At 43.6% G+C, this 25,181-nt stretch overlaps 2 protein-coding genes across 3 annotated transcripts in view; one reads left to right on the forward strand and one right to left on the reverse strand.

The window, feature by feature from the left end:
- The window catches only part of l1cama (L1 cell adhesion molecule, paralog a), a 36,967-nt gene extending 18,166 nt beyond the window's left edge, over nucleotides 1-18,801 (forward strand). Inside the window, exons 3-30 of one of the 2 annotated variants that reach the window (XM_087781232.1) lie at nucleotides 6,101-6,315; nucleotides 7,255-7,269; nucleotides 7,591-7,693; nucleotides 8,016-8,218; nucleotides 9,181-9,303; nucleotides 9,495-9,665; nucleotides 10,774-10,888; nucleotides 11,030-11,214; nucleotides 11,377-11,508; nucleotides 11,578-11,724; nucleotides 11,822-11,933; nucleotides 12,769-12,929; nucleotides 13,017-13,176; nucleotides 13,239-13,363; nucleotides 13,437-13,538; nucleotides 14,112-14,309; nucleotides 14,386-14,456; nucleotides 14,519-14,744; nucleotides 14,810-14,925; nucleotides 15,238-15,448; nucleotides 15,521-15,643; nucleotides 15,703-15,879; nucleotides 15,947-16,060; nucleotides 16,615-16,761; nucleotides 16,905-17,036; nucleotides 17,100-17,172; nucleotides 17,298-17,309; nucleotides 18,573-18,801. In XM_087781232.1, coding sequence (XP_087637358.1) covers nucleotides 6,210-6,315; nucleotides 7,255-7,269; nucleotides 7,591-7,693; nucleotides 8,016-8,218; nucleotides 9,181-9,303; nucleotides 9,495-9,665; nucleotides 10,774-10,888; nucleotides 11,030-11,214; nucleotides 11,377-11,508; nucleotides 11,578-11,724; nucleotides 11,822-11,933; nucleotides 12,769-12,929; nucleotides 13,017-13,176; nucleotides 13,239-13,363; nucleotides 13,437-13,538; nucleotides 14,112-14,309; nucleotides 14,386-14,456; nucleotides 14,519-14,744; nucleotides 14,810-14,925; nucleotides 15,238-15,448; nucleotides 15,521-15,643; nucleotides 15,703-15,879; nucleotides 15,947-16,060; nucleotides 16,615-16,761; nucleotides 16,905-17,036; nucleotides 17,100-17,172; nucleotides 17,298-17,309; nucleotides 18,573-18,801 — 3,789 coding nt within the window. In that variant the 5' untranslated portion in view covers nucleotides 6,101-6,209. The remainder of the gene's footprint in view (nucleotides 1-6,100; nucleotides 6,316-7,254; nucleotides 7,270-7,590; nucleotides 7,694-8,015; nucleotides 8,219-9,180; nucleotides 9,304-9,494; nucleotides 9,666-10,773; nucleotides 10,889-11,029; nucleotides 11,215-11,376; nucleotides 11,509-11,577; nucleotides 11,725-11,821; nucleotides 11,934-12,768; nucleotides 12,930-13,016; nucleotides 13,177-13,238; nucleotides 13,364-13,436; nucleotides 13,539-14,111; nucleotides 14,310-14,385; nucleotides 14,457-14,518; nucleotides 14,745-14,809; nucleotides 14,926-15,237; nucleotides 15,449-15,520; nucleotides 15,644-15,702; nucleotides 15,880-15,946; nucleotides 16,061-16,614; nucleotides 16,762-16,904; nucleotides 17,037-17,099; nucleotides 17,173-17,297; nucleotides 17,310-18,572) is intronic. The other variant, XM_087781233.1, reaches the window with a different exon arrangement.
- A 2,254-nt stretch (nucleotides 18,802-21,055) lies between these two features.
- Nucleotides 21,056-25,063, reverse strand: ribc1 (RIB43A domain with coiled-coils 1). Its single transcript, XM_087781411.1, has 8 exons — nucleotides 24,896-25,063; nucleotides 24,224-24,425; nucleotides 23,107-23,321; nucleotides 22,934-23,048; nucleotides 22,672-22,790; nucleotides 22,326-22,562; nucleotides 22,094-22,260; nucleotides 21,056-21,960 (listed from the first exon to the last, which is right to left on the reverse strand). The coding sequence occupies exons 1-8, from the start codon at nucleotides 24,896-24,898 to the stop codon at nucleotides 21,879-21,881; spliced, it is 1,140 nt and encodes a 379-aa protein (XP_087637537.1). The 5' UTR covers nucleotides 24,899-25,063; the 3' UTR covers nucleotides 21,056-21,878.
- Nucleotides 25,064-25,181: the final 118 nt, after the last annotated feature.

Below are 25,181 nucleotides of genomic sequence, written 5' to 3' on the forward strand. Positions count from 1 at the left end.
CCTCCTCTTTCTTCATCCCTTAATGAGTCTTCCCCATCCGGCCTGAATTATTCACCACCTCCTTTATTCCACGTTGACGTGAAAACATCAATAAATAAATCACAACACAGTCGGCTCAGCGAATATGCTGAAGTCTGATGCAGGAGTGGAAATGTTCGACACCCTCGTGGGATTGACCTGTGGGTCGCGTCGCTTTGGTGGGACATCAAACATTTGTTTAAAACTTTTATGAAAGTGATGAGTTTCCGCTTCTGAACTGTTGTCTGGCTCGTCGTTTAATCTGTGGGCTCAGATGAAGTGATTCTCGCGCCAAACTCGACAGGATACGAATGTGAGTTTTGCATTTGTTGCGTTGCTGTCAAACGTGTTAGCTGAATTTTTATGAAGCTGGGGGAGCTGGAGGAGAACCTGTTGTCATGGATACCAGATGGAGCTCTGGCCTCAGCGCTCTGTTTCCTTCAGCTTCGTATTGAACTTCGACCCTTCAGAGCGTCGTTGCCAACAGTTGGGAGGTTTCTTGAGAACATGCGTCACGAGTGACACGTCTGATTGGCGGAGCGCTGATGTTGCTATTGATTAATGTGCTGCCGACACATCTTTCTTTCACGCTGGTGAATTTCCATTTGTTGTTCCACAAACACACTCGACCTTTAAGAGCAGATGGAAGACCTTGTTGTACCTTTACTCCACGCTGCTCAGATGATTCAGGAGCAAACGCAGAGAATTTTTAAAGGTTATTTATATATATATATTTATATATATATATATATATATATATATATAAAACAGTATACAAACTGTGTTAATTATATTTGAGCAGAAAAAAGAAATTATACCTAATTTGAATTACTAAATGATTCCCATTTGTTGAAATTGAGCTTCAGTGGTTTATTTTTAGGTGATTTGTGTTCATTGCCATCTGCAGTTTATCCATGCTGAGCGAACCTGATGATTCTGAATATGAAAAAAAAAAAGAAACCTGTTCAAAGCGTTTCAAAGGAAGGAGAGAGAGAGAGAGGATAAAAAGATGACGTGAAAATTGTCCTGCTCCGATGATCGCACCTTGGCAGCAGCACTTTGAAATGCCATTAAAGAATCCCGAGTGAGATCATTTCCACCATGACAAATCATCAAAGTCACCGGATGAAGACCGAGTCGCTTCACGTCAAAACCTGTGTTGCTTTAGTACAGATGAGTCGTGCGGTTTGTGTGATGCTACATCAATTGTCTGTTACCTTCTGATGCAGGCTTTTGTCGCTTAAATCCATGTAATTATGTTTAGAACATGACACCCTTTACATCAGTTTTATGCTGTTGAGGAAGAAGCGACTTAAAAAAACATTGTTTTGTAATTGCCGCCTGCATGGACATAAAAAGAGTTACAATTTCTCTGAACTCACTTATTCATTAATCAATGATCTTGATTCATAAATATAAATATGGTGAACAGAAAACGTATATTAATTTGTTGTTATTACACACCAATATAAGAGTTTGTAGCTTGAATATGTGCTGAGCCAACACTTCTGCTCCATCAACCAGATCATGATCACTGTTTAACCACTGGATGGAGGCAGAGAGCTTCAGAAGGTCTTGTGTGCGTGTTATGAAAAACAACAAATCCACCTCACCAGTTGATCTTCATGTGTATCTTAAGTGCACCTCCGATCTGTTGCCGGGCGAACTCGCCCGAAGAAGCAGGTCAGCTGAATGATCCAAGACTGTCTGGGGTTTTGAGTCGGGGCGACAGTATGGCGGAGACGTGTCTCACTGCAACAGGCTCATGCATTAACTATGAACCTGCCAGAGAGAGAAGGGGGTTGAGGGAGAGTGAGGGGGGGTCCATGTCTCGGCAGCAGGTAACAACGGACAGCGTCAGTCTGAGGCCAAATCAACTGTACCGAGGGTGTCGAATGAATTATAAATTTGGGTGAATTTAGGGCAAATTGTGCCGACAGGAAGAGTTTTCTATGAATAATTCATTCTGTACGGGGTCTAATCATCGGCCACCCACCACCAGCCTCACCTTATTCCTGAGCCCCCCCCCCCCCTCCTCGTCCTACTATGTATTGACCCCCAACTACAGTCCTTACCTGCTCCTTGAGTCGTCACTGTGACATTCTCGACTCTGCTTATGAGCAGATCTATTCTTCTGCTTGACGTTCCCCTCCTCACACGGACCCTCAGGGAAGTGGAGGGTAACAGGGGGGAGTGTATTCATTTATTTTTCTCCCCCCTTCGGTCCTGCATTCTCTCTACTCTGACACATCTTCACAGCTGGAGCTGTTTAATTATTGAGCAGAGCAGCACGACAGGAACCAGGACCAGCACATGTTAGGGACGTTCTTTATGTTTTTAGCAATTATTGTTGGACATTACAGAGTCCAGAGTCCAGTCCTGGTCTAAAACCTAGTCCTGACTGGGCAGCTCGTTGCTACACAGAGAGAGGAGGTTCAGATGGACCATTTGACTCTGACTCATGGACAATTTTCTATCTGAATGAAGGTCCCTCTGGTCCCTGTGGAGAGTTGAGAACCTCAATATTGTCGGGTTAGTGGTGCCTTTAGGGGAACCATTGCTGCTCCCATTATCATTTTTTTGAAAAACAGAATGTGGTGGTTTTGTGGTTCAACTGTCTTGCTTTTTCCACCTATTCTTTTTGCATGGTATTTTATCTTCAATATATGGTATCAAGTTATAGTTTGGAACATCAAATCTTACCTTTGTTCACTCAGTTACAGAGAGGGGATTTCTTGAACAGCAGATAAAGTCAACTACAGAACTTAGTGGTCGAGTCTAATCCAAACTCACCTTACCTATGGTGCCATCAACCAGTGAACTCCCATGATTCCTTTCTACACACTGATCATTAAGTAATGGCTGATTGATCACTACAATACTGTATATAATTTCTACTGCTATTGCTATGTTAAAAGTAATTGACAACTCTTGTTGGTTAGCTGGGCGGCAAAGCACTTGTAGTTTCTAAGGTGGAATGGCAGCTCAAATGTGTTTGCATCGAATAAATACATTAATGTTCTTAAAAATGTTGTTAACTTAAACTACTGAAAAAATAGTAATATTTACACTTAACTTAAATACTATGAATTTCTTGTATGCAGAACACAACCCTGGCAATGAACGAGGAACTACTGTACGATTAGTGCAATTCCAATTGACACTAAAACATTTTATTCTCTAGAAACTGGTTTAACGTAAAACATCCCAACATGTACTATTAGTCATTTCTCTTTCATTTTTGTAAATGATGTATATATGGAAGTCTAGGTTAGAAGAGAGTAGACGTTGCACACGTCAAAGGTGACAAAGATGAGAATCTGTGTGGAAAGATGATTTCGTCTGTAAAGTTGTTGGTTGCTCTTGTCTGCAGAGACTTAGTTCTGCTGCAGATAAACAGAATCTCTTTCATGTGAACGCCGGTTGATGTTGAGAGGATGTGAACGTGTGAAACCTCTGAACTCTCGTGTCTCGCTGCTCCCCCACCACAGCTCTGAGCGTGTTTATCACGGAGAACGTGACAACGCCCAGAACATCGACTTTACCCATCATTAGCATATTTCGCACCGGCACGGCGTCCGTGAAAAAAGTGCTCTCAGCGTCTGGTAATTACGTCAGCAAAATGTTGAATGTTTATGTGTTAAAGCAAATGGCTCTAAAGTCGGGTCATGCATAATTCAACATGTTGTGATGTGCGAGCGTGTGGACGCACACAAACTGACACAACCGCACCCTTCTCAGCCTCAGCCCCGCCCGACGCCCCCCCGCTGTGATGATAGAAACACTTACGGGTCATTTGAAACAGATGCTTGCAGACACCTTGGCTTTGACCCGTGACCCCGCCAAGTCGAGCAGATAACTGGTCTGCGATTGGATCTGTGGACCTACACATGTCTTGTCTTTGTACTGAGTTTAAATCTTCATTTTCAACCGAAATGAACTAATTAAAGAGCTGGATGTGGCGCGTCAACTCTTGGCTGTAGGTTTCCTCCTCAGGGCCCTTCTTTACCGTTGCATCTTTTAAATCCTTCACACATTTATCTTCTGTTCCATCTCTCAGACTTCTTGTCTTGTCTCTTCCTTCTTACATAAATGTTATCTCTTTCCATCTCTTTCCCTCCCTCTACCTCTCGTTGTCTCTCTTGCGAATGACTGAGCAGACACGCCCCCAGCGCCTCAAGAGCGATGCACCTTGATTGAGTACATTCTTCTCCACGATGGCTTGTGTGGGTTTGTGATGACAATACACATATATTTGGGTTGAGAGCCGACGATCGCTCTGCACTGATGCGACTCCGGTGTGTAGATGTTCAGTCAGCTGGGAGCGGATGTTGTGTGGAAACCTCTCCGCTGTCTCTCACACACAATTATAGTGTTCCTCTTTGCTGCTCATATTCCCGGGGATTCCGCCCGACTTCCTGACCGGGACCCAGCAGACCGAGGCGCTTTATCTCTGTCTGATCTTCTTTGTCTGGGTGTGTGTCGGTCTGTCCGAGGCAGAAGTGTGTCTGTGTGTCACACTATTCTGCCAACGGTAATTATTCAGTCGTCTTACTTGTCTTAAGATGTATAATTCCTTCCTCCTCTACATCCTCATGGTTGTCCTCCACCGCCATGGCGGCAGAGAAAAAAAAGACGAATCAGTCCGGCTGAGCGAGTGCAAGTGGAGAAGAAAAAGCCAGAAGTAATTACACTTTGATTGGAAAAGCAGCACGTGTGTCTGTGTGCAGCGGATTGATAGGATTAGAGTCAGAGCTGTTAACCCCTTTTCATGCCTTCTTTCCTCACCTGTCTTCCTTTCTTTTTGCTCCCTCCCTTCATCCCCTCTTGTTGTGCTCCAACCCCCCTTCAAACCCCAGTTTTTTCCTGACAAGACAAGCATGAGGTACATTCAGCTCTGATGTTCAACTAAATCGCCTCATTAAGGTCCTCTCATGTGAGCCAGTCAACATTTGTGTCTTCAACAAACCCTGTGTGTGTTCATTAATGTCCTCTTAATTAGCAGAAACATAAATAATCATGGGTTCAGCCCCCCTGTCGTGTTCAGCCCGCTCGCCTCTCTGTTGCATTTCTGCTGGAATTTCACCACACTATGATATCTGTGTCGAGGTGGTGTGTGTGTGTTTGTGCTTTGAAGTGGTATGTGTGTTACTGTTTTAAGGTAGTTTGGGTGTTTCTGTGTTTCTGTGTCAGTGTGACATGTGTGCTTATGTTTCTGTGTTGTGGTTTGTATCTCTCTCTGTTGGGATGGTGTGTGTGTGTTTTTGTGTTGAGGTGATGTGTGTGTTTCTGGTTCTATGTTGAGGTGGTGTGTGTGTATTGAGATGGTGTGTTTGTGTGACATGTGTGTTTATGTTTCTGTGTTGGGGTGGTTTATACCTTTCTCTGTTGGGATGGTGTGTGTGTGTTTTTGTGTTGAGGTGATGTGTGTGTTTCTGGTTCTATGTTGAGGTGGTGTGTGTGTATTGAGATGGTGTGTTTGTGTGACATGTGTGTTTATGTTTCTGTGTTGGGGTGGTTTATACCTTTCTCTGTTGGGATGGTGTGTGTGTGTTTTTGTGTTGAGGTGATGTGTGTGTTTCTGGTTCTATGTTGAGGATGTGTGTGTGTATTGGGATGATGTGTTGGTGTGTTGGTGTGTGTGTTTCTCATCTTCATCATCTCTGCAGGCCACCTCATGGCAGGAAAACCATTATGTTATAGCCAGAATGGGTTCCAAGGGTCCAGATGGAGAGTGGGTCCAGCCAGCAGCATGCTCGCTCTCAACTCCACTGATATGTGACACGATTTTTTCAGCAGATAATCAGGTGCGGATCTGAAGATTTGTTATCAGCTCTCTCTCCTGGTCTACTCTCACACGTTAATCTAAGTTGGGGGGGGTGAAGTTCTCCCAGGGACTCTCCTCCATCTGGCCTAGTGCCCGGTGTCTCCATATGGAGCTGTGATGATTAAGCAAATGTATAGAAAACCATCTTTCTGGTCGTAGGTCTGACCACATGCTCGTCCCGTCCGGACACATGGTCCCACCCCCTCCCTCTCCCTCATCCTCCAATGACCTCCCTCTCTTCTCTTTATGTTACAGACCAGCAGGAGGGCGTGGACCGGACTCACACCGACCCGAGGCCTCGTCTCCTCAAACTCGAGTGTGTGTCGTCTCTCTCTCCTTGTGTGTGTGAATGGGACATTGAGCGATGGCTCACACGCAGCAGCAGCCGGTTGGCAGAAGGGGGCGGTGCAGCCTCCTCCTGCTCCTCCTTCCCCTTGTTGCCCAGGCAGCCGTACACATCCCCTCCAACTGTGAGTATGGAACACTGACACGACAATGACAGCTCAAGGTCACACTTTCAAAAGCAAGAACACAATTCGTACATGTAGTCACTTTGTGTGATCATATGCTCACGTGACCTGGATAATGATTCATGAATCGGGATCAGGATTCTTCTTCCAGCTTGTTGGAGTGCGTCTAATTACACAGTAATTGATCCTCGCCACCAATCGATCGGTCCCGGTATCGATCCAGCTCCTTGCCCGAGTTGTTTCATCAACAGTCAGAACTAACAAAGGAAACCTGCGGTGGGTTTGTCCACGTCACCTTAAAGCTCTGCCCACTCGTAACTCAAAACCCTCGTAAATCTGAGGCTCCCAAAAGACGGAGGTGAGAGGGCGGGGTGAGGATGATGATGAGCAGGACAAGGAGCAGCAGGTCAAAGATGGTCAAAAAGGTCAAACTGTCGTTCTGGATTTAAATTATCGAGTCGACGGATCAATAACGAGACGTGTTAGGATCGAGGCGACGAGCGACACCGCTGCCCATCAGTCACTGGGAAATTGATCCGGTTTTATTATTTTACGATTCAATTACTAAAATTTCATTTTCTCTCTTTTTTATTACTGTTTCTTTTTATTTCATTAAAAATAAAATGTGTCTTATTATGTTTCTTTGTTTGTAATAAAAAAAAAAGAAGTAATTATTAGTTAAAAAATTATGTTCTTCTTATCAAACCACCATATTTAACATTTTAATCCACATAACTTAATGTTAATCCAAATAAACATTATGACCAGCTGCCTTGCGTTATCTAGTTGAGCTCTTGAGGGTCTTTTGCTGTCTACAGAGGTAAGAACCCCCTCATGGGTCAGTTTTAAGGGTGACATTATTGGCTTTGGTCATAATTATAAACTTGTTCCTCATCTTTCCTCTCTCTTTCTCCTCTTGCGGCTACTGTGGACCAACAGACCACATCTCCGACCGTAAGTGCTTTTAACTCTAACTCTCGACACAGCGACTGTAAACACTGGTGACGACTCATTTTCCGGCATCCGCCTCTGAACTAGAGTAATTTAGTCCTGTGTGTGAGGAGCTTCTCGTCTCCCCCCTCCTCTCCTGCAAATATCATCACAGCCTCAATCGGATCATGGTGGAGCTCATTTCCTCCACCGGAGGATTCTTGATCACATTGTTGAGAGACAATCTGCTTTGTGTTCCTCTACAGATCCATACTCTCGCTCCCCTGTATCACTGCACCTCATGACGGTCTCTCTGCTCTCTCTCTGAATCTTTGTGTGCTGCAGTCAACAGGCCTCCGGTCATCGTCACTCAGCCGGAGTCTGTCACCGTCTTCAGCGTGGAAGACTTGGTCATGAGATGTGAAGCCTCTGGAAACCCTCCTCCCATGTAAGTCACCGCAAACACCGACATCTACACAGTTCTCTAACTGGCTCGGACATATTTTCCGCATTAAATCCAAAAAGATAAATCACAAGTTTCTCCTTGAGTCCTCCTCCATCAGCCGGATAAACACCATTAGACCCTCAGGCAATCTCCTGAGTGTTTGCTGAAGGAGAAAACGGCTCATTGCCAAGTAAAATTGAGAATTTCAATTAAAGTAAGTCAGTCGGGCGGTCAGCTGGAACCATGATGAACTGGAACACTGATGCAAAGTGGGAACGATGCTCCAATTACTTCTTCGTCTGATCATCTCTATTTCTGATTTAAGTTTCCGATGGACCAAAGACGGAGAAGAGTTCGACCCCAGCAACGACACGGAGCTGAAGGTGTCAGAGAGCACCGGCTCCTACGCCTTCTTCACGCTCAGCAACACCATAGACTCCCTGAAGAGGTACCAGGGCAAGTACGCCTGCTTCGCCTCCAACGTGCTCGGGACCGCAGTCTCTCCCGACGCCGTCCTCCGGGTTGATGGTGAGCATGTGGTCATGTGACTGCTAAAGCTTCTGATTCAGCCCGATTGAAATAGTGAAAGTTTCAATACTTTTTTCACATTTCATTTTTATAAAATTGAATATTTTCATATAAGTTATTTTCTTTTGCACGCAGAGATTGATATTCTATTTTTAAATCAATATTGTTTTTTACAGCCATTTATATTGATTATTAAAATGTTATATTGGTGAATTTACCTTGAATTTAGAAAATGTATTTTTTTATTTAATTATTGATATTAAATTTAAAAATATATATATTTATTTGGAAAATATTCTATTTTTATTTCCATTTGAATCATTAAAAAAGGTTTTAACATTTGAAAGGAATTTATACCCTTAAAATTAAACATTCTGTTTTAAAATCATTTTGTTTCAATGCTGATATAAAAAAGTTAATATTTATGTGAGGCAAAGTGTAAAGTTTTAATGTTTTATTGACACAGCTGTTGCTCCCATAGAAGTAAAATGTCTCTAAGATGTCATGGAAGTGCACCAACTCTGCTGCCAAAATGAATAAACAGTAATTCCGGCCAAGCGAGACGTCCAGGCCAACAACCTGTAGCCCATCAAGTGAAGTTTTCTTTGCCAGCTTCATGCTCACGTGTCTCTGCACATGTTATTAATAGCTCAGGATTTCAGGCTCATTCACCAGTCTCCCACTGAGACCTCCACCACCCAGAACATAATCACATCCAGGCCTGAACACACACGAGAACCCTCAGGCAGCCGGCACCTCTGTGCATCATCCACCTGTGAGCCTGTTGCCCTGACAACCGTTTCCTGAGAAACGCTCTCCAGCTGATGTCATGAAGCCGCTCCTCTGGGGTTATTGTTATCCAGCAGGGGGGGCTTAGGGGGAGTTGCTTCTTGATGACACCTCCAGTGGGGATTCAAACCTGCCACTCTTCCTCTGTTGACTTGTAATGTTCCCTCCTGCAGTGCCTCCTTCGCAGCAGAAGGAGAAGAAGTTGAATGTGAAGGGCGAGGAGGGGCAAAGCCTGGTGCTCAACTGCAACCCCCCTCAGAGCTCCATGCAGCCCATCATTCACTGGATGGACCGGAGTGAGTTTATTAGACCTCCATTACTTCCTGCTGACCGTAAATCTGCCGCCGCTATGCACTCCAGAACATTAGAGCTCTGTGTGTTTATCAAACCGCCTCATGCATTTATTTATCTCCTCTTTACTCCTACGTTTATCTATATACTTCCTGCTGTTCGCTCTTGTCCGGTTCTGACCCGAGTGTGTCCGCAGGTTTGCTCCACATTGCGCTGAGCGAGCGAGTGATGGCGGGGAAAGATGGTAATTTATATTTCGCCCACCTTGAGCCCAAAGACTCCAGAAACGACTACACCTGCAATGTGCAGTACCTGGCCACCAGAACCATTCTGGCGAAGGAACCCACCTCTCTGACCGTCACCCGCAGTGAGTGTCTCAAGTTCTTGTTGAATTGATAGTGCTAAACTCTCTGGCTGTAACTTTATGCAACTGTGTTCAGTAAAAAGTTATCTATTTCTCCAGATTCTCAGAAGATTTATTTATGATATATTATCTATTTATGGGCGGAAAATGTCTCCATGATGAATTTCATAAATGTCCTACAGTAGCTTGTGGAGCTAGAAAGAAGCAATTGTTCGTTTGGTTTAGGAAAATGATTGCCTGGTATATATAGAGATGTCATTTTCTGGGTGAGAAATAGGGTGTGAAATTGTTCAAGTGTGCGTGTCACACTCTAAATGCATGAAACCTGAGTGTTGACCCGTCAACCAGGTCTTAGAATCCACATTGTCCCAGGTCACGGTTGAGTTTTAGATCCTCACTGGTCTCTTCTGTTAATCCGCTCAGAGGATCCTAAGTGCACCGGAACGTTCTCTGGGACCAAATCAAAGCTACAAACCAGCAGACTAAGCTGTATTTAGATTTAAATTCTCACTTCTACCAGCATGTCCTCGTCTGAACTAATGACTACAAAGTTCTACTACATTATTTTCAAGCTCAAGCTTAAATCCAGCCCGCCAAGTCATTTTATGAGAGTTTCTACACCTGTTCCATTGTGGTTTAATTCCACCAAAACTTTTTTCACTTTTCATTTATTACTTTCAAATCATATTTTATTTTTGTCATAGTTATTTAATGATTTATATTTAAACAAAATGTGACTAAAATAAAAACAATTTGATTTCGTTCATTTAAAAATATTAAAGGAGTTGATTATGTCTGTGTTGCAATAAAACATCTGGCCACTAGTTAACAACGGTCATTACGTCCTACGCAGCTAAAAGAACGATGTGAGATCCTGGCAATGACTGAGGACAAGAGGATACAGTGGACTCCAGCAGCTTTTAAAGCTGATATTGTACATATTTTATTTTATTTTATTTTTTTAAATGAAAGCAGTTACGACTTTGTCAAGAGTCAACAGAATTCTGCCAATATACCCCCCCCCCTCCCTAGAAACCAGGCCACTCACATACCTGGACCTGAATCAAACAAACACAGTCAGGAATACACCTGAACATCTCTCCTCCCTCAGCGAACTCTGTACTGCGGAATCGGAGGCCTCACATGATGAGACCGTCTGGAGGCCACAGCACTTACCAGGCTCTCCGGGGTCAGACGCTGGAGCTTGAGTGCATCGTCCAAGGCCTGTGAGTGTGTTAGCCCCCCAGAGGGGTCCTGGCAACAAACCCATGTGCCCTCCTGTTTCTCCCCCCTTGCATCATTCCATCACCTCCACATCTCCTACATTCCTTCACTTTCTGACTCCTCCTCTTCTCCTCCACCTGCAGGCCGACTCCAAAAGTGACCTGGCTTCGGAAAGATGGCGAGATGTCAGAGTACCGGACTTCCCGTGAGATGTTTGACCGACGTCTGATCTTCACCAACATCTCTGAGGCCGACACCGGAGAGTATCAGTGCATCGCCTCCAACTCTCAGGGGAAGATCACACACACCTACTCCGTCTTTGTGGAAGGTAGGAGGAGGGACACGAGTGTGTAAAGGTCGGATGGATGATCTGAGTCATAACTGTGATGAGAAGAAGGATGGGTGGATGAATAGAAACCATGTGAGATCAGAGAAATGGATGGATGATCAGAGAGATGAAGTATCTCAGTAACGACTCGGTGTCTCACAGCTGCCCCCTACTGGACAAAAGAGCCGATCAGTCAGTTGTACGCTCCTGGCGAGACGGTCAGGCTTGACTGTCAGGCTGATGGGATCCCGACACCAGTCATCAGTTGGACCATCAACGGAGTCCCACTATCATGTGAGCACATGTACAGTCAGACACATCAACACAAACCCACACACTCTCTGACCTCAGTTCTCTCTTCAGCCACTGACAAGGAGCCCCGGCGAACTCTGACCTCTGGTGGGTCTCTGATTCTAAGGGATGTGAATTACGCAGACACGGCCGTTTTCCAGTGCCGGGCGTCTAACAGACACGGAGGCATCGTCATCAACGCCAACGTTTACGTCGTGGGTGAGTCAGATTGATGTCTGTGTGTGTGTGTGTGTTTGTGTGTGTGTGTGTTTGTGTGTGTGTGTGACCGAGCCTCACTGGTGTGTGTGCTTCTCAGAACTTCCTCCTCAGATCCTGACGGACGACTCTGTCACTTACACCTTCATCGAGGGTAGCGACGCCCTCCTGGAGTGTGAGAGCTTTGGATCCCCCAAACCCAAGGTCACATGGTGAGACCCCCCATCATCACTTCCTGTTCACCCCTCGAACTAAACCACTGATTGATCTCCACTTTAATCTTCTTTTGTGTACCCCAACGTGAAGATAATAATACATTATGACCACCTGAAAAGAAAAGATTAATCTGGCTAATTAATCTATATAATCCAGAGTTAGATTAATGGAATTAACACAGATTAGGAATTTAAGAGATTAAGTTTTCTTGCCTTTTCTTGAGACCATGTGTCTCCACCGTCACACCCTAAATGGTAAATCTCTGCTGGCGTTCAGCTTCAACCATCTCTTCCTCTTTTGCATTGTTTTATTCATTTCTCTTAATCCCTGCACGCTGTTGTGTCTGTGTGGGCGACTTCATCTGCATAAATTATCATGATGCTGCATCTGTGATATAATGAGTCTGTGTCCACTCGCTGGTTCTGGATGCTCTCATTTTAAATTTTAACTCTTGTGAATGTGAGTGATTTTGTCTTTCTTTTTTAGTAAAACATGAATTATATGCATTTATTAAATATTAATGTGAGTTTTAGCTTTATTATCATATACAATGTATGTTTAATAAAAGAAACATGAATGATCAAACTGAGAGATTTGAACTATTTAACATATGAACAGCAACAGAATTTCACTCTCTGACCTTAATTAATCGGTTTTTAAACTTTAAAAGTTTAAATAGTTTAGTAAATTGTAAAACAAAACCGTCAAACTAGCTTTTAATTAATATAAAACCATTTAGACTTGCTCTTACACAATGTTATTTCTTTGCCAATTCATTTTAGAGATGAATGATATTCTAGGATGATGTATCTGTCTGTGTGTGTGTTCCAGGGAGAGCAGCAGCACTTCCTCTCTGCTAGCTGATGCCAGAATTAACCTTCTAACCACCGGGGGTCTTGAGATCTGGAATGTCAGCCATGACGACATGGGTCTGTACACCTGCTCACTTCAGAACACCAACCTGTCCATCAGCGCCGAGCTTCAGGTCCTCAGTAAGTCCCTCTCCACGTGAGACCCCTCCCGAGTCTTCCTTCACCGAGGCCAGATCTCGTTCTCACCCTCTGACTCTCGCACGGCAGATCGCACCGTCATCCTGTCGCCGGTGCAGACCCTCAGAGTCCAGCAGGGGAAAACCGCCATCTTCACCTGTCTGGCCGTCGCAGACCCCAAACTGGGCCAGCCGCTGATCCAGTGGAGGAAGAACAAGCAGAAGCTGTTTGTGAAGAGGAACGATGAGAAGTAAGACAGCCAGTCGTTGCAGCTCCACATGTATGATAAACTCACGTTCGCCGTCTCCTCAGGTATAAAATGGAGGGTCCGGACTTGATTGTGGTGAACGCGGCGCCGGAGGACGAAGGCCTCTACACGTGTCAGGCCATCACCAACATGGACAAGGCAGAGGTCAACAACACACTCACGGTCTACGGTGAGATCTCTGACCTCGACCTGCTCTGACGACACGATGATCATAATGAAGATAATGACTTTTCTCCCCTCAGACCGACCGGACCCCCCCTCAGCCCTCCAGATCAGTGAGACCAAACACAGACGTATGACTCTCAGCTGGACGCCAGGAGACGACCACCAGAGTCCCGTTCAAGGTCCAGACGATGACATTTTAATCAAGAGCTATTTTTGAGTCAGAATCAGAGAAACATTTATTACCAGTATTGTAAAAACAAACAGGTATTTTGGCTACAGTAAAAAATAGAATGAATGAAATAGATGTAAATTAAAATGTAATAAATAATGTGTAACAGTTACATTAAAGTAGGAATAAAAAAATAAAATAACTAAATCTAAAGTTTTATGTATTTGCTGTGTTTTCTGTTTGATGTTTTGTTTAGAAACTTTCATTAAATAGATCAAGTTGCTTCCAAGATTTGATGGACAGAAATTCTTCAACGAAGTTCATACAAACCAGAACAAAATTGAATCAAGCTAAAACTAATTAGTATTTCTGTTAATTAGTAAACAAGTTAAGACGTTTGATGATATAAATGTTAAAAAAAACACTAGAAACTTCTAATTAACATGATATATTCCAAAAGTTCAGCCTGTTGCTGCACAAAGTTGTTTTTTAAACTAAAAAAAGAAACTTGAAATCGAAAATTTGATAAATGTTAAGTCACTAGAATCTGTGACTCAAGTCTTACCTCACATGTTCATTACAGAGTTCCTGGTGGAGTTTGAAGACCAGGGAGCTGAGGATCTGGAGTGGGAGGAGCTAAAAAGAGTCAGCGGCAACACTCAGCGCACCCATCTCTCCCTCTGGCCCTTCATGTCCTACCGGTTCAGGGTCACAGCAATTAATGAGGCGGGGAAGAGCGCCCCCAGCAGGCCGTCAGATATCCATGCTGTAGATGCAGAGGGTAAGAGATGTTCCTTCAAAAAAGTATTTCCCAAGTTGTCTCTGAAATAATAAGCGGTCTCTTCGGTCTCCTCCAGCTCCCGACATGAATCCTGAAAATATCCGCAGCGAGTCCATCGACCCCGACACGCTACTCATCACCTGGGAGGTAAAGACGTCGTGATGGCGCCGCACATTTGCTCAGATTCTGTCTAACTGTTCACCGTACAGGTAATGGATCAGCGCAACTTTAATGGGCCCGACTTCAAGTACCGTGTCATGTGGAGGCGTGTCGTGGGAGAAGGACCTGAGTGGCACAGCAACAACACCACGGCGCCGCCGCTGATGGTCACCGGCACCGGAAACTACTCCGCCTTTGAGATCAAAGTGCAGGCTGTCAACAAGAAGGGGGAGGGGCCAAACCGAGAACCTGTGATAGGCTACTCGGGAGAAGATGGTACGTCTTGGCGCAATGACCTGTCAGGACCTGTGTCCTTGTCCTTCACCGAGTCTGTCTTTCAGTCCCACTGGAGGCCCCGCTGGATGTCACATTGGAACTCCTGAACAGCACGACCATCGAAGTGACGTGGGCCCCCGTGGAGAAGTGGACCGTTCGGGGTCGGCTGCTGGGTTACAAGGTACGTGTCAGGCTGGACGCCTTGAAAACACTGAATTTAATGTAGACAGAACTTTTCACACAGGGGTAAAAAGAGAGTCAGCGTTGAACATTTTTTTATTAAACCCACAAAATGAGAAAAAGTAAATTTGATAATTTCATTTGGAAGTTATCGTAAACATTTTTACTTAAGCATATAATTCAACTCTGGCCACATCAATTCAGGACAATGTTCTACACACATATGGGCGTTTATGACTCATTTTTGTCCCCCTGTGAACACTGTGCTCACCTTTGTCCTTTTGTGACGAGTTAATTTTATCGACGTGTCCAGATCTACTTGACCCGGACGGGGTCCCAGGGCCACCAGAGGCACCGACGTGCTCGAGAGCCCACCCTCGTGATGGAGACCGGAGCCACCGAGCAGAGGAAGGTGATCAGTGAACTCCAGCCGTATTCTCACTACACTCTGGCAGTCGGCGTGTTCAACAGCAAAGGAGACGGACCCCAGTGTGAGCCCCTGACCTTCAAAACGGAACAGGGAGGTGAGATGGAGCTCAAGTCACTTGAAAGGAAGAGAGTCTTGGTTTGTGATGCACTGTGTTTGTCTTGTCTAGTTCCTGGTCCCCCTGACTCCTTGATCCTGGACAGTGCGTCTGAGTCAGAGATGACGCTCCGCTGGACGCCACCCAGCCAACCCAACGGCATCCTACTTGGGTACAAGCTTCAGTACCAGCGCAGTGAGTTCTTCAGTCCCTCCATCCAGAAGGTCAGGTTTAATATTCACGTGTGTGCTCAGTTGTAGAGAGCGACAACAGCCCGATCCAGGAGCAACCTATTGTGGACCCCTCGGTGACCCACCTCACCTTGACGGGCCTGGACCGCCAGAATCATTACCGCTTCTACTTGAGGGGGAGCACTGCTGCAGGGGAGGGCGAGGCCATCGTCAAGGAGGGCGCCACCACGCTGGAAGGAGGTGAGACGTTTGACAAAAGTCGGAGGAAGAGGGTGTTAGTCCTCACTGACTGGGATTGTGTCTGCAGCTCCTCCGGCAAACATCTCCGTGAGTGTGGGAGAAAACTACGCCAACTTCAGCTGGATGACCAAGAAGAGACACCGGAACGTCCACTTTCAGATCCACTACCTCAGGAAGAACGGTACTTCTTGTGTTGTCCAGAATGTAACCCTTAATAACAACTATTTACAAGCCATTTTGTTTGAAAACGTTGGTTGCAGAGTGAGTAACTGTGACTCATTTTCCATGAACTCTTTTTAATACTTGCCGTTTGTCAACATCACTGTAGAGTTTTGAAGGTTTCTAGAGAAAGGCAAACTTATAATAACCCTAAACAGACATGAGTAATCATACTTTCACACTTTCATTTTTTCTGCCAGATGACAAGTAAGAGTCCAGATCTTTTCAGCTTCTGTAGTGGGTCTTAAACTTAAACTACAATGCTTTATGAATACCTGGGCAAAGTGCTGCCTGGGGGCCACATACTCTATCTATATTTAGGGGGGCCCTGTGGAAATGATTTGCAAAGTTTTAGTTTGTTCTTATTGTGTCTTATTTACAAATAGATCAACTTTAAATGTAACTTCTTAAACTTTTTTTTTTTTTTTAAGAGTTACATTTGTCATTTTATTTCTCCTTTTTATGAATATTTCTTTAAAATAAATATCAGTTGAAAACTCTCTTGTGTGACCTCAGGTGGCTCGTGGATGACCGTGGACAATGTGAACTCTGCACAGTCCTTCTATCAGCTACAGGGTCTCGTGCCGGGGTCCGACTACCACCTGCGCTTAACCTACAGCAACAAAACCATCTGGGACAACGAAATCCAGATCGAAGGAAGTGGTGAGTCCCCAGACACACATGTCCTCTGGGAGTCTAACTTGAAATAGATCTGAGTGATTCTTCCCATGAGAACTGTAATCTTTCCTTTATGCTCATAAAAAATGGAGGTCATCGATGTTGAAGACGAGCGTTTCTGTGTCCAGAAGTGACGGAGGTGCAGCAGAGCTTTGCCACTCAGGGTTGGTTCATTGGTGTCATCAGCGCTGTCGTCCTGCTGCTGCTCTTCCTGCTCATCCTCTGCTTCATCAGTCGAAGTAAAGGTGGAAAGTATTCAGGTGAGTCTAGCGACTAACATGTATCTACCAGCGTGCGCCTCTTCTAACTTCCTGCTTCTGCAGTAAAAGACAAAGAAGAAGGTCCGATGGACTCTGAAGCTCGACCGATGAAGGACGAGACGTTCGGCGAGTACAGGTTCGACGCTTCTTTCCTCTTCAGTTACTTTGTTTTTTTTTAGAAAAATCTGCTGATTTTATTTTGCTTCTTTCTGCTTCCCCTGATCTGTTGTGCCTTGCTCTCCCCAATGCCTGCTCCTCCAGATCTCTAGAAAGGTATGCTGAGATTTATTTTTTCACTCCCTCCATCACTGCTTCTTCTTGCTAACCCGCTGGTCACGACTGAGAGTGAATTTAGATGTTTGGAAGGTTCAGGATTCAGTTGAAAGATCCAACTTGTGTTAAGGAACTAACATAAAAGTGACAGGGCAGTTACACGTGTCCAAAGATTGAGATTTTCTCTCTGTTACGCATCTTCTTGTGTTTTCCATTTACAGCTCATAATCTCTCAAATTATCTCTCCTGTTAACCTCATTTTCTACAGTCTCCACCTCTCTGTGTGTTTGCTCACCCAGCGTTCTCTCTTCTTCTCTGTTCTCTGTACTTTGTCAGTCAATCATCAAACCCAAGATCTAGGAGTGACTATTAAACATGCAAAAACAGAATAATCTTAAATAAGTTCTTCTCTTTCGGGTTTTCTCTAGAGTTATGATGATCAACGGTGAGAATCTCCTTTCATGTCCGTCAGTGAATCTTCCCTCAATCCTCTCGTGCGTCAGTCAGACTTGAAGATGAAATCCTGATTATTTAACGAGAGTCGTCCACGTGACTCATACTAACACATTCAGTCGCTAACATCCTGTCCTTCTGCACGATGCTGCTGCTAACGTCTAACACTTTTCTATTTTTCCTGTCGCACACTTGACACTTGCACTATTTTTAAATACTTAAACAATTATTCAAATATTTATTTTTGTATTGTGAAGCTATTCAAATGAAAAACAAATTATGAATTTGACTACATGGATTTTCATCTTCTTTAAGTCCATCATGTACAGAGAATTGTTATTATTTATTTTCACATTTTATTCCAAATATATCTAAAAATATTAGCTTATTAAAACGATTTCAATTCTTATAATATCGCTTGTTATGGTAAAATATTTTACTGATTATAATTGAATGTGGTAAGTACTTATTAAAAAATACATTAAAATAAGTATACATTTTTTCCACATATTTCTTCCCATGTTTGTTACACTCGAAGGTGATAGTAAGTTATTGCATTTTATAATTTTATTCTTCGGTCTTCTTTAATTCGATTTTGGTAACTTTTATTTATTTAAAAATAATATTTAATTATTATACATTAATTTCAGTAACTAAAAAACAAACAACAAAATAAATCTAAATGTTTATTTCCATCATGAGAAGGTTACTGTGAGTCCTAATGTGACCACTAGAGGGAACTCATTCAAACATTTTAAACAATAAGCTTGTCATGATCAGTGAGTGAAGGTTTGTCTGTGTGTCCGTCAGTGACCTGGAAGAAAAGCGTGCGGCCAGCCAGGCGTCCCTCTGCCACGACAGTAAACTGTGCAGCCAGGACGCTGACCCGGACCAGGACCTCTTTGGAAGTAGCGCTCTGACCACCGAGGTCAACCTGGACGAGTCCCTGGTCAGCCAGTACAGCCGGCCCAGCGACGGCGCAGATCGCTCGCCGCTCAACCCAGCTAACAACGGCCTGTCAGCCACCTTCCACGGCTAAGCCCCGCCCCCTCCTGGATCGTACCCCCCTCCCCCGCCCCGGTGTTGTTCCCCCTCAGACTTGACCGACCAGATGTTGAAGCCATCTGACCGACCGGACCCTTGTGACCAAAGCAGAGTCCAAAGTAGTGGACCAGTCTGACGAGAGATGCAGGAACTCTGACGTGGAGACGCCCCTTCCCTGCTCCCCCCCCCCCCCCTCCTCCATGAACAACTAACACAGTGAGGTACCTTCACTCAAGAACAAAATCTTTCTTCTTTCCGTTCTTGTTCTACATAAGAAAATTTATTAAATCAATTAAGTGCTGGTGAAGTCAATTCAAAGTTAATTTTATAATTCAGTTATTTCCAGATGATCGACTCTGAATACGTTTATTTAGTGGGATTATTTAGAATCTACTCCAGTATTGATCACTCGTTGAATTTGAATTGACATGAATCAACTCTTAAGAGACTAGTAAGGTATTCAGAGCTGAGCCAGAAGGTGAGAGTAAACTAGAAGGCTTATCATCCAAGGAACTCTGTGTAGAGCTGCTGCTTCTGCCTGTTTTTCTTCATCGTGGAGGAAAGATATCTTCTCCACTCTGGTTCAGGAACATTTCAAAGATGAAAAAAAAGGCTGATTTTGTTCTCGTGTGTGTGTGTGTCCGTCAACGCATTTCTCCGCCCGTCTCCACGGAAACAGAATGTTGTAGAGTAGAAACGTCGGAGGATTGTAGGAGTCCTGGATCCAGCTCCTGCTGGAGGACGATGATGTCATCAGGTCAACTTTGATTCTCAGATTTCGAAGACTCGGATTGTAACTGTCGGAACTTTTTTACACGGCTGTGTTTGAATCTTTTTCTTTCACCTCCTCGTTTATCTACGGTGAACTTTATCGACCTCACCAGGGAGCAACTTTCAACCAGTTCCTAGAGGGTTCATGATCGTGGTCAGTGTTAGAGGAACGTCTGTCGTTATTTATTTGGAAAACTGTGGCGGGAAATAGTTCATCGTTTATGTTTATTCGAAAAACAAAGTTTCTTAAATGAAAAAAGTTGCTTCAATCTCAAATATTTTTTATAAGTTTTTCGGTTTATAAAAAACACTTTTTGGGATTTAATATTAAGACACAAAAAATAAAATGTTCAAACAGTATTTTTTTAATCAAGCAACTGTTTTTGGTTGAATAATAAAGAAACAACTGTGCCGCCATATAAAACAGCCAATAATTTAACAAACTCTAAATGATTTTCTACATTTTGATGTTGTTTTTGATCTGATTCCATAATATTACTCTTGAAAACTTAAATGAACTTGTTTAACCCGCACTTGTATTTATTTAAAGCATATTTCTATTTTTTTATATTTATTTACGTCATGATTTTGTGTCATCAGTTCATATTTATGAGTTGTTTTTTGTCTGGAAACGTTGAGGTGGTCCTGAGGACGGCTGTAATGACGCCTGTTCAACCACCGCTGCTGTAGTCACGTCCCAGAAGTTGCCATGAACCCTCTGAACTAGTGAGTTCCTCCTCCGGTGTCGTTGGATGCTTTCAGGTGAACTTGCTGTGAAACCACTGAGTAGCATCTGTGTACATAGCCGCGTCCACACGGATATATTTAGCCATACTTCCAGTATTCTAGAAACGTACATGCTGTTCTGAGTTCCTGTGCCTGCCGGGTGATGATGTCATCGCTCCCTCGCCTTTCCCGCCTCAAGTGTGACGTCGTCAAGGTCGGAGAGGACTTTCATTTTGTAGGTTTCTGTGTTCGTCCTCGTCTTCTTCTCAAGCGTCGTCCAGGTTCACCTGCTCACCTCACCACTGGTTCTCAAGCAGTATTCCATGATCACATGTCATTTTTCATCATGCTACACATGTTATGATGGTTTTGAATCATGCTACACATGTTATGATGGTTTTGAATCATGCTAAACATGTTATGATGGTTTTGAATCATGCTTCACATATTATGATGGTTTTGAATCATGCTACACATGTTATGATTATTTTTCATCATGCTATACATGTGATGATGGTTTTGAATCATTCTACACATGTTATGATTATTTTTCATCATGCTACACATGTTATTATTTCCCATCATGCTACACATGTTATTATTTCCCATCATGCTACACATGTTATTATTTTTCATCATGCTACACATGTTATTATTTTTCATCATGCTACACATGTTATTATTTCCCATCATGCTACACATGTTATTATTTTTCATCATGCTACACATGTTATTATTTTTCATCATGCTACACATGTTATTATTTTTCATCATGCTACACATGTTATGATTATTTTCAATCATGCTAGACATATGATTATTTTTCATCATGCTACACATGTTATGATGGTTTTGAATCATGCTACACATGTTATTGTTATTTTAAATCATGCTATTCATGTTATGATTATTTTCCATCATGCTACACATGTTATGGTTATTTTCCATCATGCTACACGTGTTATTATTTTTCATCATGCTACACATGTTATGATTATTTTCAATCATGCTAGACATATGATTATTTTTCATCATGCTACACATGTTGTGATGGTTTTGAATCATGCTACACATGTTATTGTTATTTTAAATCATGCTATTCATGTTATGATTATTTTTCATCATGCTATACATGTTATGATTATTTTCATCATGCTACACATGATAAGACGCAGGTTATTCTTCATTGTGCTACACGTGTTATGACGCAGGTTATTTTAATCATGCTACAGATGTTATGACGCAGGTTGATGTGTAATAAAGACTAACAGTTGTATTTACTCCTGAGCTGCTTCTTGTTCACCACGTGATGCTGACGAGGATGAATCTCTGAACAAAACATCCTAAATTACTGCTGAGACTCCCTGCACCAATAAAAGTCTGCCGGCTCTGATATTAGTCCACGTCTCTCTGGTGTCATCTGGTGATTCAAGTGCTGACGCCGCACACACGACTTTCTCTCTCCACGTTATTGAAGCGGAAAGTTGTGAGGAATGCTCTGGTTTTATTCAAGATGGTTCGAGTGAGGAACAAACTTTTGAGTGAAATCTGAGCTGAGCCAGAAGGCAGAGACCATCAGCGCGAGCAGGTGTTGAACTGGAGGAAGTACTCGTTGGAGGGTCTGTTGGTGTACAGCTTGTTGTTCAGGTACTCCTGACTGGAGACACACGACTGTCAGATCTTCACTTGTGTGTGTGTGTGTGTGTGTGTGTGTGTGTGTGTGTGTGTGTGTGTGTGTGTGTGTGTGTGTGTGTGTGTGTGTGTGTGTGTGTGTGTGTGTGTGTGCTCACTGTGCCAGCTGCTCCCTCGACAGACTCTCGTTGTGCTGGTCCATCCGGATCCTTCTCTCCCTCCTCGCCGTCTCCGTCCTGCAGTGATGAGCTTCTCTGGCTCTGGAAGACTCCAGCAGCAGAACGTCCCAGTCGTTCTCTTCGTCCTTCTTTTTCTTCTCATCGCTCTGAAGGACACCAGTCCGTGGATCTGTCACCCTCCGATCACACTCCACCTCCCCCCCTCCGGTACCTGCTTGCGTCGACACTGTTCCTCTCTCTCCCTGCGGATGGCGCTCAGCTGCTCCGGACTCATCCCCTTCCAGCGGTCGGTCAGAACCTGCGACGGGTTTCCTCCGTCCAGGTGTCTTTGTGAGGCCTCGGGTCGCTCGGTCATCATGTCAGAGGTCATGGTGTGCCACATCTCCTCCAGGTTCTCCCTCTCCTCCTTCCTGAGTCTCTCCGTCTGCTGCTGCCACTGCTGGGCTGCCTGAACACATCAGCGCCTTCAGAACCACCGTCTGTGATGAACATGTGTGTGTGGGTGTGTGTGTGTGTGGGTGTCTGTGTGTGCGTGTGTGTGTGTGAGTGTGTGTTACCAGGCTCTGGTTGTAGTTCCCCAGTCGGATGCGACCCTCTCTCCTACACTCCTCCTCCAGATCGTTCAGGTGACACCACCTGAAGTCCTGCAGAACCATGGCTTGGTTGGCCAGCATCTCTAGACACACACATACGAACACACACACGTGAGAGCTTCACACCTGCTTCACGCTGCATGATAAACTGACACTCCATCACCGCGGTGTGTGTAGGAGTGTGTGATTGTGCGGCAGCATGAAGCGTGTGTGTGTGAGATCTCACCTTTGTTCTGATTCTGTGAGTCTCTCCTGCGGTTCTTGTCCATCTGAGCGCTCAGGTCTCGCTCTGCTTGTCTCCTCTGCTCTCTCTCTCTCTCAGCCGCTCCCAGATCTTCTCCCTGGAACACATGGCAACATCACCTGCCGCCCGTCCGTCCACCTGTCCGTCAAACGTACCTTGAAGATCTGCATGGAGGACGGGCCCAGCTGGTCCGCCGGGACCGTGATGAAGTCCAGGTTCTGTCCGCACTTGAGGTCGGCGTCTCTGGACTCTTCCACGCACTGGCTGGTCGCCCAGAAGTGAGCGAGGTCGGAGTGAACATCAGCTCGCATCTGCTTGTTGGCCAGAACCTTCTGCAGCAGCACGTCCTCCTGATCTCTGCCCAGCTGGTCTGAGACCACCAGAGAAGAGAAGAACACACCAGGGTTACCATGGTTACTGTATTAGACTCAGGGCCCCAGTCACAGTGTATAATGCACACTGTTGTTAGGGGCCATTAGGGCGAAAAAAAACTATAGTTTACTATACTGCTATACTACAACTATCTTGACCTTTAAAGTATATACTTTATTGAATATTGTTTTGATGGTTTAAGCGCTTTGTGACCCTGGTCTGGAATAGCGCTATATAAATACACATTACTTACTTACTATAGTTGGAAACGTTTGAAATTGAAATTTAAATAATATAAAGTAAACTTAAGATGTAATTTGATTGCATATTGTATAGTTGTTCTATCTTAAGATAATCCTTGTATTTAATTATTTATTTTTTTTAAATTAATGCGAAGATGACATCATAAAATAAAGCTAAATAAGATAAAGTTTTGGTTTTATTGTCTAATATTTCCTTTTAAATACATTTCCTTTAAATAAAATATCTAAAAATAGTTTATTTTGGAAAATATTCCCCCAAAAAGAAAGAAAAGCGGGGAAGGGATTGAGACTAAAACAAATATATTTTAAGACTTAAGTGTTATTCATGAACGAACTCGACGATAGTGGAATTAGACAGACACTGCACGAACTTTATTTGTCATGCAGCTCAAATGTGGAGGTCAAGAGGTAAAAAAAAATAGACTAGTAACTTGCAAGTTTCTGGATATCAGATATTTCACAATCTTTTATTTTTTTATTTGCCTTTTGAATTTCAAACTTGGCTTTATCTGTTGTATAAAAAAATAAAAGTTGTTTTACTCCAGCAAACGTGTATTTCTTGTGTTCACTGGAACCATGTTTTTAAAGAAGTTATTTAGCTGCTACTGTTCTTCCTCAACACGGTCAGTGATTTTACCAAAAGCTCTGTCTCGCTGTAGCTCTGCATTCTCCTGTCGTCTCCGCTCCTGGGCCTGCTGGCCGAGGACGTCCAGGTCCAGGCCGATGCAGCGGTGCCTGGTGCTGTAGATGCGAGAGTGACGGGCGGACTCGGCCAGGCGTCTCCTGGTCACAGCTGGGTCCAGAGACGAGTCTCCCGTCTGTGTGAAGATCAACTGGTCCTGCGAGTTGGATTTAATAACTTGATTCAATATGAGCAGATGACATGATACACCAGGTGTGTTGATGTTATGAGACCCTGGGAAATAAAAAATTATTCAATAAAAAAAAACTAAACATGACAGAAGACAAAGAAGATCTTTCCATTATTTTTTTTAAATATGTAACATTTGAATTCTAGAGTCTGCCCTCTAGTGGCTTAGAAGCCGAATTTCACCTTAAATTTGTAAGAAAATAATATTTATATAGCGCTTTTCCAGACCAGGGTCACAAAGAACGTAAACAATTAAAACAATACTCAATAAAATATATACTTAAAAGGTCAAGACAACACCGAGACTAACACATGAGTCTAAGAGAATCAAGGAAAAGCCTGCCTAAAGATACACAAAAATATCTGCTGAAACACAGGCAGGAATTAGACTCAACTTGAACTCAAAACATGAATCGTTTCATTGACCAACAAACTCACCATTTTCAAAGGTTGTAACGTCCACAACAATTAAACCTGCGTGAGGCTGTATTTATACACTTTAAACCTCCAGCTGTTCGGTCACAAAGGCGATATGAACCAAAATAGGAAACAAAGACGAAGTTATTGACGTCGAAACAAGATAATTGGAGATTTATAATTCAGGAGTCTTTTTCATGTTTGTCCTGCGTCCCTGTCACCATGGTGACGTTCAACACGGGGTGACGTCACATCTGTTTTAAAAATAAATAAATAATAAAAACATTCACATGTATTATTTTGTATT

This window comes from Callionymus lyra, chromosome 19 (genome assembly GCF_982586985.1).
Source record: "Callionymus lyra chromosome 19, fCalLyr1.hap1.1, whole genome shotgun sequence".
Taxonomy (NCBI): domain Eukaryota; kingdom Metazoa; phylum Chordata; class Actinopteri; order Syngnathiformes; family Callionymidae; genus Callionymus; species Callionymus lyra.